The sequence below is a fragment of the Cygnus atratus genome, chromosome 3 (assembly GCF_013377495.2).
Source record: "Cygnus atratus isolate AKBS03 ecotype Queensland, Australia chromosome 3, CAtr_DNAZoo_HiC_assembly, whole genome shotgun sequence".
NCBI lineage: Eukaryota > Metazoa > Chordata > Aves > Anseriformes > Anatidae > Cygnus > Cygnus atratus.
The window spans coordinates 110,170,286-110,184,262 of NC_066364.1; the positions used below are offsets into that span (position 1 = coordinate 110,170,286).

General features: G+C 47.2%; 1 protein-coding gene across 2 annotated transcripts in view; it reads right to left on the bottom strand.

Moving 5' to 3' along the window:
• SPRED2 (sprouty related EVH1 domain containing 2) overlaps nt 1-13,977 on the bottom strand; it is a 60,695-nt gene that overhangs the window by 24,574 nt on the left and 22,144 nt on the right. Inside the window, exons 1-3 of one of the 2 annotated variants that reach the window (XM_050709417.1) lie at nt 10,143-10,410; nt 1,802-1,979; nt 377-545 (exon numbers count right to left, since the gene is read on the bottom strand). In XM_050709417.1, coding sequence (XP_050565374.1) covers nt 377-545; nt 1,802-1,979; nt 10,143-10,159 — 364 coding nt within the window. In that variant the 5' untranslated portion in view covers nt 10,160-10,410. Of the gene's footprint in view, nt 1-376; nt 546-1,801; nt 1,980-10,142; nt 10,411-13,977 lie in introns of those variants that run through there. The other variant, XM_035553018.1, reaches the window with a different exon arrangement.

Here is a 13,977-nt window from a genome sequence, read left to right on the forward strand (position 1 = left end):
TTAACAAAGACTTAGTAAAACTAAATTCGGCTGCACATAAAGACAAGCCTGGGCTGTTGCTGTCATCCCAAGCACGAAACCCAAGCCTATCGAAAAAGCATTAATAACAGACCAGATAATAATTAACGGGTGAAATCTTGACAGACCAGGTCAGATAGGATGGGAAAATATTTGGACTTAAATCCCTTCCCTCCATAAAGGATTAGGAGACACAGCTCTCTGAAGTGAGCTGGGGCTGGCTCGGCACAGGATAATGCTGGACTACACTTGGAAGTGCCAGAGAGACTTTCAAGCCCAAGGCCTGATTTTAAACCCCCGCATCTTCCCATCTCCTTGCTGCGAACCCTCTTCCCCAGGTTTCCATGCGCCTCGGTACCTTCAATGAGGTCCTCGATGGCTTTCCTCACGCCTCTGTCGAAGGCCCGAGCGTCAGCGGGGCTTTGAAAAGTGAGCCCAAACTTCCTGTTGTCGACTTTCCAGTGGTGGAAGGTTGGGTTCGCCTTGGTGTACACCAGGTCCTTCTTCACGAAGCACTCCAGCACCACCTGGGAGGGCGCGAGCCCAAGAGAGGAGCAAAGTCACTTTTCCCACGCGAAGGACAGAGCTGTCACCGCTTCAGCCCCGACCAGAGCTTTCCTCTCCCCAAAAGCAAGCCAAGTCATGTTTCGCGCTACGCTGGTCAGGGAACATCCTTCCCTACTAAATTATGACTAATAAACACCAGACACTTTAATTGTTCTCGTAACCATCACACATTCATCTTGTTACTAGGGTTTAAGTAGGTGCTCGCTTGCTGGAGCAGATTTAGGAGGTCCTGTTACGCTCCCCCACCTTTTTTTCCTCCTTCACCCCCAGCCGGACACTGCTGTGCCAAAAAACATTTCTAGGGAGATACCCAAGGAGAACGGGAATGGCTTCTAAGTCTTCCCCCGCTCCCCCAAAACCATAAGCATGGCTCAAAAATAACTTCAAAAAAGCATCCCAAGCAAAACAGCAATGCAAAAGACAAGCTGTACTTTATACAGCTTTAAAACACCAGAACTTTTCAAAGCAAGATCATTTCCATCTTGAATGATACTTTTTTCCTTTTTTTTTTTTTTTTCGCCCAAGCACTCTGTTTCCTGAGTCTGTGTGGGGAGCCTATTTTTAAGCCAGCCCATCTCTTCAAAGGAGAGGATTTCAGAAGAATCAAATACATAAAAACACGGTAACAAAATATAACATCCAAAACAGACTCTGCAAATAGGGAAGTGGCTTTATTAATTTGCTTTGTACGGGAAAGAAAAGCCCTCTTTTTCAGATAAACAGCTACCAGAAGAAACCGAGTGCGTCAATTCATAAGAGACAACTTGTCTTCATATTCTCACTCTGCTCGTTCGAACCTTGAGCAGCACACAGCATAAATAATTCATTGCCGTTTTTAAAGGCTTGCGCTGCATTACTCAGTGCAATGTGACTGGCTTCATGGATTCTTTACACTTCAATTCACTTCTCACATACCCCTGCTAGAGTCGAGAAAAACACAGGCCCTTTTTCAAGGGATCAGAGGGGGATCTTTGCACACGGGTGTTGAAAATTTACCTGCTCCTTCCCGGTGGCAGCACGACAGCCCAGACAGCGAGAGACAACAATTCAGTAACCTTCTAGATGAGGCTGGGATTGTTTTGTCCAATCTGGCACTATCTGCACATGCCTTTTTTTTATTTTTATTTCTTTTAAACTTGCACAAGAATACAATAGCATCAGATTTGGGATAATTCTCATTATAAGAACAGACAAAAGTTGAATTAGGTTCTATTACCAGTTTGTCTTTCTGCCTTTCACCATGGATTAGAAATCCACTTCTTCCATTGCCCTCCGGGTATGTGACCTTGCAGACGCCAACTCTACTGAGACCGCCTCCTTCTTGTGGCAACCATCCCCCACTGGAGTCATCTCGGGTCATAACCACAGCTTTGACTCGCACAATATAGCTGTCACTGCAATGGTAACAAAACAAAACAAAACCTTTTGTGAGCATCACAGAGTCTCATCGGGGTGTTTTTCTTGAGGGCGGTATTTAGACAGCAATCCTCCCGCCGCAGCGCGTTTGCAGAGCGTATGCCCAGGATGGAGGGCCACCTCTGCAAGGCATGGCTGCTCAAGCCACCAGAGGGAAGAGACCCACGAAACAGCTGAGAACGACCCCGTTGATCAACACGGAGATGATATCAATATCAAACAACCCATGGTCCCAGATGCCCTGTCCCTCATGTCATTGGGGATGGGGACTAAGCCACGCAGTACCCTAAGGCCAACACCCCCGTTGGATGCATTAAGGTATCAGGTCTTCATGGTGTCAGGAGGACCACACAGCTCACGTAACCCATGAACTCAAGTTAGTGAGCTGGGGTTTGGAAGACGGCACTCAAATTCCTCCACAACTTGGACAGCCTTGCAGGAAAAACACAATGCGACTCCAGCTGGTACCTCAAAAGAAAGGAGCCAGGAACCAGCTTAGCCCAGATCATCAGAACCATGAGGACCCCACCGTGTCCGTAGAACAGCTCCACCAGCTCCCTGAGGGGCTTTCAAAGGCAGCACACCATAACCTTGCAAAAAACTATTCTGGAAGCAAGCGCCCGCTGTGAAAGGTCACAAGATCCTCCTCAGTGGGGGCCTCAGCTTCCACAGGCCTCCCCTGCACCCGTCCCACAGGCTCTATGCTCCAGTGTCCGATGGGGATATCAGTCCTCACAGGGAGGCCACCAGAGCATGGCTGGACGTCAGTCACACACAACCATGGCACTGCTGGTTGCAGAGCTACCGAGACACCCAACAAGGCCCACAAAGACACCAGAAGGCACTCAAACCTGGGAAAAACAGGGAAGCATTAACATGGGATAAGAAAAAGGACACAAAGAAAACTGCAGAGGAATTGTCCATCTCCAGGCCTCCAAGTGAGCTCATCAGGAGGAAGAAACTCAACCTTTATGGGGCTCCAAGAGGATCCCTAGGGAAAGAAATTCGTCCTTTAGGAAAGCTCTGTATCTTGATGTTTCTTGCAGCATCCCATAAAACATGACAAGAGAACAGGTCCAAAATTAAAGGCAGCAGCAGCATTCTTCATGCAGAAGGAAAGCATGAATAAGTGCAAGGCTGCGGCGGGGTTCCTGCTGGAAGAGCGTGTCTTACACCCATCTGGAGGACAGACCAAGGGACAGAGGTGGTCCCTGGGGACCAGCTATTCCCTCCCCTAGCGTAGGACAGATTTGGAAAAAAATTCCAAATTTTTCTGAAATTTCCCCTTCGCCAACATTTTTTTTTTATGGATACTCCAACCTTCTCGCTGGACCTACGTGATGAAGGCTGTTAACCTCTCGTGCTTAGGTTTCATCTCCTGTTGCACAGAGGACTTTGCACCGCCTGATAAAAAGCCTTTCAGCACACTCAGATATGCTACCTGCACCACAGCTGGCACACGCCAGGCACTCCCAGAACCGAGAAACAAGGTTTTTAACAACTTTTTTGCTCTGAGTCCTCAGAGCAGCATCCTGGTACAGGAAATGAGGCAAGCGTGCCTATAAATGGATCCAGTTACCTTTTTATTTTCCAATGAACAACCATTTCTACATTTTACCTGCGGCAAGTTGGATCTCTTTGGCTTCCTGATACTTAGAATTAAGCAAAATACTTCAGCTGATTTCTTACTTTGTAAAAACTGAGCTGCTTCCATCCAGGGTAATTTGTGTTCTCTTCTTCTGTGTATTCTTCCCATATGGTCTATATGGATAAAGAGCAAAGAAAGCCAACTATGCCTTTCTGTCTCAACCATCTCCTGTTCTCCAAGGCTCCTTTTTGGTCCTGTTTTTACGGTAGCTCCTTTCACTTCTGGAGAATTCCCATTATATTTCAACCTCTCTTCGGAGGTCAGAGGCACTAGATACAACCTTCCTCCCCATCCTCCTGCAGAAGTCATCCATACAAGCTGCTGCTTCGCCTTCCAGGCTTGAAAACTGCTGCTTGCAATACAGCTTCCTGTGTGATTTACCACTCAGCTTTAGGGGAGCAGCCACAGCCTTTGGCTATCCCAAAAGGAACGCAGTCTTCAGTTACTTTGCTTCAGAAATCATCCATTTAAAGTAAAATCAAGAAATCAGCAGTTACTCGGTACTTTGTATTTTCCACCAATTATTTGCATTTCCATCACCTCTCAGTGATTTCTAGGCTCAGAGTTATTTCAGCACGCTAGCGGACACCTACACGTAAAATTTAGGTGCTCTGACTACCACCCCTCCCCATTAAAACCACATTGTGGTGGGCCACGGAGCCATCCAGTTTTCATTTTCCTGTCCACACTGATACGGTGACAACCTCTGCTACCGAGGCCACCAATTTCACCCATGTGCCCAACAGCTGCGTGACACCTATTAGGGGAAAAGCTGGGTGCTTCGTTAACTCAAACTTACAATTATATTTTTGAGAGGCATTTTTCAGAAGCCTGCGTGGTTGGGCTGTCCCTGACAACCTCAGCTGGGGACACCTCCTGCACCCTGATCAGGCTTGTGGGAAAATGGCCAGGTTTTGGACCACGGTTTGCCTACAGCCAAGACGCTCTTGTGATAACAGAGGGCCAAGGGGAAACAAGCTGGGACGGCAATTTTTTGGACCCAAACAGAGCAATTGAGTAATTTGCTTTAACGGGAAGAGGACGTACTGACGGTGCAGAATCATTCGCTGGCTTTCTAAGAATACATGGTGGGGGATGAACTTGAAGGAACTAGATTTTGACATGGAAGGAATACTTGAATTTTACCCTGTTCCTCATTGCTCACCATCTCTCACTCCCACCCATCCAAAATACCATATAAACGGAAGTCCTCCCATTTTGAAAAGCTACCTCCTTAAATACATCGAGCAAGGGAAGCTAGTTTCCATCCCCCACTACGGCGAGAAGACCTCTGCTCCCCTATTAGAAAAGGACCTTGTCCTGCAGAAGGGTTCACCTTTGGCAAGGTAAGCAGAGTGCAGCGGCTCTGGCTCCATTCACATAATCCCTTGGCACACTTTCCTACGGGATCAAAAGTCATGAGTGACGCTGTGCTGCCCCAGGAGCCCGGACCCGCTCCTACCAGGCTCCAGCCACAGATGTACGTTTCCCAACACTCAGCTGATGCCAAGGGACTTAGGAAAGTAAAAGAAAGAAAAACAAACAGAAAAGCACCAAAAACCAGAAGGTTAAGGCTTATTAGGGATTGACGGCTTAGTGTAGTCACTGTATGAGGACTTACAAGCTGCACGTTGAATTTTCCAGGCTTCATTAAAGCCAAAATCATGTCTGCAGTTTCTACCCATAAGCCTAGAATAGGCAGTGCTCCTTCCCCTCATGCCAGCGTTGATACATGCCTGGGAGGTCCTCAAATACTTCAGGTCCATATACGGACCTTGCTTCCTTCACATGAAAGCTGTTTATTTTTGTTGTGATTTAACTTTACGTGAATGCACCAAGGCTCTGGCTACTCGCAAGCCATCACACGCCACCCAGCTCAGGAGCAATCTGCAGATCCCACGGGCATCTCGCTAGTTCAGAGCACCATGAAGTGAAACAGCCACGTTGAAGCCAGCCCCCTCCACTTTTATGGTGGCAGCTGGGCAATTCGGCTATTCCAGGAAGAATGGTAACGAGGTAGGTGAAAATACTTGGCTTGTTTTCATTAGCAAGATACTGACTGTCCCCAGGATTAGATAACGCACATCTTTCACGTAGTTAAAAAAACAAAATAGCCAAAAATCCAGCAGTAGCCTTAGTTCCCCTCGTTTTATGGGCTTCTATAACTTTAAGACCGCTCTAATTGTTGGGTTTATGGCCCGCATACTACGCCTTTCATGCAAACTATTCTTAATTACGCTCTTAAATGGAGTCCTGTGCTATCTTAACCCTACAGATTCGTCTTCAGCAGCATTAAAAGCTGCAGAGGAAAGCATCCACAGGGATCACCCAGCTGCATGGCAGCCGGCCAGCTGCTGCTGGGGCTGTCTCAGGTTGTTGGTCAGCCCCACCCAGAACAAAAACCATAATGAACCCGGGGAGGAGAGGTAGTTCAGCAAGCCACGTGCTGCTTTTATTGGAAGGGAAAGAGAACCCTTTAAAAATTATAGCTCGTGGGTGTGCATACATACATATAAAAATATATTAAAAAAAAAAAAAGTGTGTGCGTTTGTAATTGCTGTTCTGAAGGATATTGAGAATTTTCCTAAACACAAAGTGACTGAATGATTATTTTTGTGATAACTGAATCACAGCTGCATTACCTAACTTTTACAAAGCATTTGTGCGTCTAAGAGACTGGCTCCATTCACGGGGGATACAAACACTTTCCTGCGCTTTGTAATTCCTTTGTCAGATAACGCTTCCATTTTTCATTTAGCTGGAGGATGGGAAATGGCACCCTTCAGATTTGAGGATGGGGGGAATAAAGTGTCTGGGCCTATTTTTCTCCTAGAAGCCCTTAACCTCTAAAACACTTCCTGAACACCTTCTGTAATTCAATATATGTATATATATTTTTAGGAGGTAGCAGTTCTTCGCTAGCAAGGCTAGTTGACCAGAACATAAGCTTACAATCTTCCTCGCTAACACTGCCAGAAGTTCCTTCATTATTTTCTTCCCATCTTGACTTTCCAGCTTGCAAGGCCAGGAGAGATTCAGGTCTCAGACAGAAAGGTAATTGCTCCACAAAGATCCAATCCGAAATTTGTTCCTCACTGTCTTCACTCCTGGTTTCCACCCATGTTGCCATGGCAGATCAGGCGGGCAAAAACCACCATCACAGTCCCCTCCATCCCTGCACAACGTCACCACCAGCTGTGAACATCTACACCTTCCACGCAGAGGTCTGCTAGGCACCTACTGCTGGATATCACCAGGCTGCTCTCTTATCCATCAAACGAGCATTTAACGGGTTTCAAAAATGCAGATTCTTGTCTTTAATGTTTCCGCATTCCCCCAGGGAACAGCAAAAAGGACGGCAAAAGGCTACTAATGCAGCCAGAGGTTAGGTTATAAAGCTCAACCACAGACAGCGGGCGTTTAAGCACAGTTTGAACTATTCAGATACATGCAAATTTAGCTCTGCAGTCACTGGGGCACAACCTATCTACAGAAACTCTGAAAACTACCATTCTTGGAGTCCCATTTTCTTGATCTAATGCTTACTCGGTTCTTGAACCTTCTAGCAAGGGTGAAATATCTGCAGCATTTTCCTCTTCGAAACCACAACGTATCACTTTGTTAAAAGGAAGAGCATTCTGAGTGCACGGAGCCACAGCAAAATAAGGTTTGATATTTCAGTATCATTTAGGTTTCCAGCAGGAAATCACTTTTTCATTATAATACCAGCAAGTAAAAAAAAAAGCCATCTGTGCCGCTTTGGTGAAACCCAATGTTAAAATGGAACCCATACAAAAACCATGGAAAACCTCCCCAGTTTCAATGCATTGTTACCCATCTCACCAGGGCAGAACTGACAAGAGGGCAGGGAGAGGAAGCAGGGAACCGGAAACTTTCTGGTTTGCACCCAGAAAGTCATCCTTGTGCTCATCACTACATCGCACTGAGAACGCAGAACCACTGCAGAACCTATCTGCGGTACAACAAGCTTACAACCTCTATTTTTTCCCAACTTTCAAAGCCAAGATAAAAAGACGCTCTGGGAAATTTTGTTTTCCACCTCAAAGTAAATACAAGGTGGTTCGAACCGATCTCAACACGCCTCGCTCCGGCGCTGCCTGCCCAGTCCTGCAGCACGCGTGTCCTGTGGCACTTCACCTTACAGCAGGATTAATCTCACAAGCTCCGTTTCAGGACGTTTCCCTCCCTAAATAAAATGAGAAAACTTCCCTGGCATTTCATAGTGGCATTCAGCATCGCTCTGAAACCAAAAAACAGTTTTCTCTTCCAGCACCCTCGCACCTACAATGAAGCTGCTGAACCCAGCTCGGCAGCACACTCAGCTCTTATGCTGATCCACCATTTCAGGAAAACAGTAACAGCTGCCTTTCTGGGTCTCCAGTGGCCCCAAAAACAGGATAAAGACTGGCCATGTCCCGGCTGCACCCCGAGGTTTGCTTCCAGACCTGCAGCTCGGTTAAAACCTGCTCATAAAAGCCTTTGTAGCAAAGACTAACAGCAGTTTTGTTTGTTTGTTTGTTTTCAGGGGGGAAAGGACTTCTCGAAAACCAAGACACCTGCAAGAGCCCAGCCACCCACCTCCGCACCTCCCTCCAGCCACAAGGCAGCGGCCAACAAAGGAGGCCTTTCAGCACAAGCTTTGTTCAGCACTGAAGTGAGGTTTTATTTAGCTTATGAGAAACAGCCCCGTCCTGCTTGTGGGGTTGCTTGCGTTTCCAGTGCTGATGGGGCTGCAAAGCGGGGTCCAGGAACCCTTTGCCTGCAAGCCGAGACCTGGCCCTTGCTCCACACCTCCCAGAGGGCACCAAAAACCCACACGGAGGCTTTTGTCTCACTGACAAAACTTTTAAATGAATGATGATCATTCCTGAGCTGGAGGAAACCTCATCCAAGCCCCCACAACTCTCCTTCTCAATGGATTATTGAATGACTTTCAGTTTTGACTTTCCCTCAAAATCATTTGATGGATCGATCCTGCAATACATTGTCACAGCTGCACATGGCAGTATGTCTTGGAAAGTTGTAAGGAAGGGCAAGGCAAGAAAAATCATTTTATTAAGGTAATTCATTTGAATGATTTACCCTGTGGCACACTGGCTAGGCATGCAGCATGGGCAAAGTTGCACATTCAAGCCCCAGTAGTTTCATGCAAGGGTACAAAATATTAACAGATTTCAAGGAAAGCTAATTAGCATTATCATTTACTGTAATGAGAAAGGAAGTTGTTATTGCATGACAGATGGTATTTGTTTTATATCACATGCAAGATAAGCAAAAAGCGCATAAAAGCCTGGCCAGCCAGCCAGGTAGTTGCATGAGATCTGCATCCTGAATTGATTTTTTTTTCTTTTTTTTTTTTTTTTTTTTTAATAAAGCCACAACGAAGTTGTATCAACTTTTTCTAACATATACTGATCATAAACACTGTTACAGCTATCATACATTAGTTAATGAATGATATTTAGTAAAAATAAGACATAAAAGTAACAAGCAAAGCAACTGTATTCCACCTTTCTAAGCTTTCTTGCCCTCCTTGTTCTGTAAAACGAGCCTAGAGATTGGACACTGCTCGCCAAAAATCAGAGGAGTGCCATGGACAGATCTATTTGGTTGATGCACAAGACTCCACCACCTCCAGACGACCCTCTTCCCATCGCCCCATAGCCTGCCGTGAGGGCAGTGGTGACACCCAGCACCGCATCCCATTCCTCCCTGCACTGCCGTGTATCACAGATAAATCACTACCAGCGCCGTTGTATCACGGTGTGAGCTGTGGTAATGACACAGGATAATACTCCAGAACACAAAAACAGTTTATTAAGTACAAACAAAGAAGGGAAAAAAAACACCAGGACCCTTGCTCTGCCTATCCACTTCGCATTCCCCCCCCCCACCCCCCCCAATTTTGATGGGTGAAGGAAGGAGCTCTGCTTCTCCCCCTGCACAGCTAGGAAGGCTGATGGATGATGGTATTGTGCAAATATAAAAACAAACTAACAAAAAAAACCTTTGTAATTTGAGTTGGATCTACTGCACAAAAGGCAGGGGTTCGGGGGGGCGTAAGAAGAACATGAGCTTTAAATCAAAACATTTTTATCTTTTGCCATCTAAATACGTTAAAAAAAAAAGAGACTAACTGTATCAAAACCAACATGCACACCCAGTCTGCATTACAGCTCTCTTTAACCCCTCCACCTCGATGGAGAAGGGCAGCAAGTGAGGCAAGGGGCTTCTCCTGCAGCACCCTCAGTATTTCCCTCTGGATAATTAAGAAAAGGGCACGCATGAACTCGATACTCCTGCAGAAACGACATGGAACCAGCGAAGAAAGCCTGCATGGATAAGCTGTACGCATCCGCCGGTAAATCACCCGCTGGCTTAGGGAAGATTCAGAAGGGCTATGGAGGAAGATGAGGGGGGGGGGGAAATAGAGCAAAAAACGCAGCAAGGTGCCGCGACAGAACGCACGTACCTGCCGGGGGATGCCATTTCCTCTACATTGCGCCCCCGGGTCGCTCCGTGTCACCATCCTTGCCTCCGCCGCGCCTCGGGCTGACCCCAGCCCAGCTGGTGGCTGACAGGCGGCTTCCCCCCGTGCGTGATTCAGCCTCCTCGACGGATGTGCTGCATTGTGCCGGGTGACTCATCCCCCAGCTATCCTGCACGTTAGAGCCCTGCTGTACCATTACTCATTCGCAACATCCTCCCCACTCCTCTCCGCTCGCTTGCGGGCGCACCGACCGACCAAAGATCCCTGCTTCCCCGCCCCGGCGACAGGCTTCGAGAAATAATAAAAATCAAACGACGGCCATACAGCTGCCATAAACTAATAACAGCGGCTCACGGAGCAAAGGCGCTGCCGGGGCTGTCGCAAGTTGTGCCGGACCCCGGGGCACGTCACCCACGTCTCCAGACCGGCAAACAGGTCCAAAGTTGAGCGTGGGTGTCCCCTCCCCGCTCCCCCTGGTCGTCCTTTATTCCCAAAAAGCCGGTGTGTTCGGACCAAGGGGCTGGGAGAAGCCCCATCGTGGCTCGTGGGGAGCTCACCCGGCACCACCCCGAGTTTCACGGCTGTCCTCAAGTCCTCCCCATTATTTTAAGGCGAAAAACGTTGCTCAAGAAGTGCCTCTGTACAAGCAGCAAGAATGAAAATTGTGACACCGGGACTCTGAAGCCAGCTTCTAAAAATACTTGCCTGATTTCTGAACTAATCTACGCTGATGGTGAGAGGAGAGGGGGGAAGAAAGCGAATTCAGGTGTTTCTAGGCTCAGCTTTCCCCACATCCAAGCCGTTTTAACCTCATGTTGGGGCAAACATCACTTTTTCCCTGGATGGAGAATAGCGGCCACGGTGATGCTACCTGAAAGCATCCTTTGGGAAAGCCGTGCCCTAGATTTTAGGGACATAATAACCAAAAACCATGCACATTCTTGAAAATTTCATGCTCAGACCACAGTAATACTGACCTCAAGACCACAAAGGCTAGAGCCCAGCTTCGCTGTGGAGACAACAGATTGTAAAGTGAAAATGCCTGGGACATTCAGAGGAGCCAGGGCAGAAGCATTTGCTCAGTTCTTCACTACAGCACCCTGTGAGCCCAACTCGCTGCTTTCCTCTCCTGGCTCTGCAGCAGCACTGCTTTTACCCTTCGGTGCTCAATACAGCAAACATCAGCTCTGTCCTCAGCTGCCTCCAGCAAGAAGTCAGCACACAAGCCTAAAGCAAGTCAGCCAGAAAAAAAAAATTTAACAAAGATGCCTTGCCCGTTTTGCTGCAAGTCCAGTTTCTAAAGCTTTTTTCTCTCGAGGGACGAGGGAAGATGAAATTAGCCTCCCACTGTAAGACAAAACTATCTTTGAATAAACCATGTTGTAATCATGTTTCTGAAACAGCAGCTTAAGCACTGACATCTCCCCAGTGCTTGCCCATTTCATTGCCCTCCTGCTGCTTTTCTAGAGGTTCACCAGCCCTCTTAAAAACTCCGAGTGCAGCATGGGGTCAAGCCACGACGTGGGTATTTTCTGCAAAGTCACCCGTTTGCTGGTGTGCCAGGATTCACCTAGGAAGGGCAAAATGCTGTGAAAATACAAGAAGTGGAAAAGCTCCCTGCTACAATCACCGTGGCATGCTCGACCCATGCGGATGCAACTGAAGTTGTGCCCTGGCTTTCCATCTGCACAGAGAAGCTAGCGCATCAGTCAAGAAGTACCTAATTCAGTTCGCTTCGAGCTCCGCTCCCAAGGGTTTTCTCCGAAAGGAAGCCGGTATCAAGTCACAGGATATTTGTAAGCATCAACTGAATCACTGGCTGGCTTCTTGCTTTTGCAAAGTATTCTTTAAACTTGAGGCTAAGCTAACAAACCTCACCTCCGAGCCTCCAAGTCTGGCAATGCTGCTGTGCTTTTTTTTTTCTTTCATATTTCCTCTTTCTTTTTTTTTTTTCCCCTTGAATTCCACCATCTCCAAGACCACCTTAGCATGCCTATCGTTGCTAGCTTGGTGCTACAGTGAAAACCCCTCTAACGCTTTTCTGCTTTTCCTGGTTTGGCCCAGTGAGCAACTGCTCCGATATAGGCACATTTTCCCCAGTTTCGAATGGGATGCACGCTGCTGCAGGCTTCTGCTATTAGCAAACTAAAGCAAACATTGCAACCGGAGAGCCAGCGAGGCGGTGGAGCTGCTTCCTGCTGCCTACCGGCCAACTGCGAGCATGGTTCAAAGAGCCGGGACCGTGGTCAGAGCGAGAGGAGCTCCTTCTCACCGCAGCTGCTGGAGAAACTGGGATTTGGACAAGGCAATCCCCCTGTCCCATTTGTGTCAGTCGTCTTAATGGGCTGAACTTCAGCAGCACGGCGCAGGACCGAGCCCAGCAGCTCATGAACCCAGCAAGAAGTTGCTCCTTGTGAGAGGCAAAGGATGTTGCTTTTCCCCATTTTTTTTCCTTCACGTAAAAACAAAACAACAAACCCAAAAGACTTTATAAACATGTTCAGTGTAGCTTTTTTGCCCAGCGTTTGAGACAGATCTAAGTTCATTCGCACCATCTTTCTTGCCCACAAAGTTGTCTTAAATCCAGCCTTCGTCCAAGTCACATTGGGAGAGATGAGGGAACAAAAGTACATGGCAAAAATAGGAGAAAGTGCATAAAAGCTGATTCTTAGGTATGATTTCAGATGTTTTATGACGTTTTCAGACGTTTTAGATGGGTTGCATCTGAATGTGCACTCAAAGGAGCACTGAAATGCTCTTTCTTCCCTACCGTCACCATGCTGTCCCTCTTCTCCCCCAGGCAGGAGCACAGTACCAAAAAGCAACGTACCACTAAAAGTACAGCTAACAGTGCTTCATCAGAGGCAGTATGGCAAATCCCACATGTATATTAAACAATTAGGTCTCACTGACTGTTTCAGATTGCAGTCAAGGAACCTGCTGGGGATGGATGGTCTGTGAACACCCATCTCGGAGCATCTCTGGCCACAGCACGGCTCAACCCTGCGTATGCATTTATCAATACAGAGCTCACCTGGATGTTAAACATCACTAAGCGTGATGCTTTCCTAACACAAATGCACTCCAAGCACTGCAGTAAAACTAAGAACAGAGAAAAACTGCAGCATTTAAGCTCGAGGACCGCTCTGACCACAGGTATCCCTTCAGCACCAGATCACTGCACGTACATCAGTGCAACCCCGGGTCCCAGCGAAGATATGGCTCGTTTATAAAATACGGAGATGCTAAATGAGCATGGCAACGTAGAGGCAGCATTTCTATTTCAAACTCTGCAAGGCGACTCTTTGTACATCGGTTGAAAAAGGCCCACTTGATTGACAATTTGTAACAGCAATTCTTTTTTTTTTCTGGGTGTTTTAAAAGCTTACCCTTGGCCAGCCACGTCATTCTTACAGATGCACAGACCTTTGTGCATACGGACGACAATAAACACCGATCCCAGCATAGATGGATACTTCCCAGCGTGCAGGAAGGTGCTGGGTGGAGGCCATGTGGATTTAATTTTCCTGCAGACAGACCAAAGGCAGGCCGCTGAGTGCCTTACTTGCCTCCAAACATCCCCGACCGTAAGATAGGTTACACAAATGAGACATGCCCAGCTCCTCTGAGCTCAAAAAGCTTCATGTGCTTATTTCCTAATTAAACTGCTCCTCCGTAGTTCCTAATTGATACCTGGTCAAACATCTGTAACCCACAGCAGGAAATCTAAACCTGTACTTTGCCCTCGTGTAGCGTGGACTCTGGCATCACAGGGCAAGCTGCGAATTTTCATTGTCTTGAAAACTGCTGGTAAAAA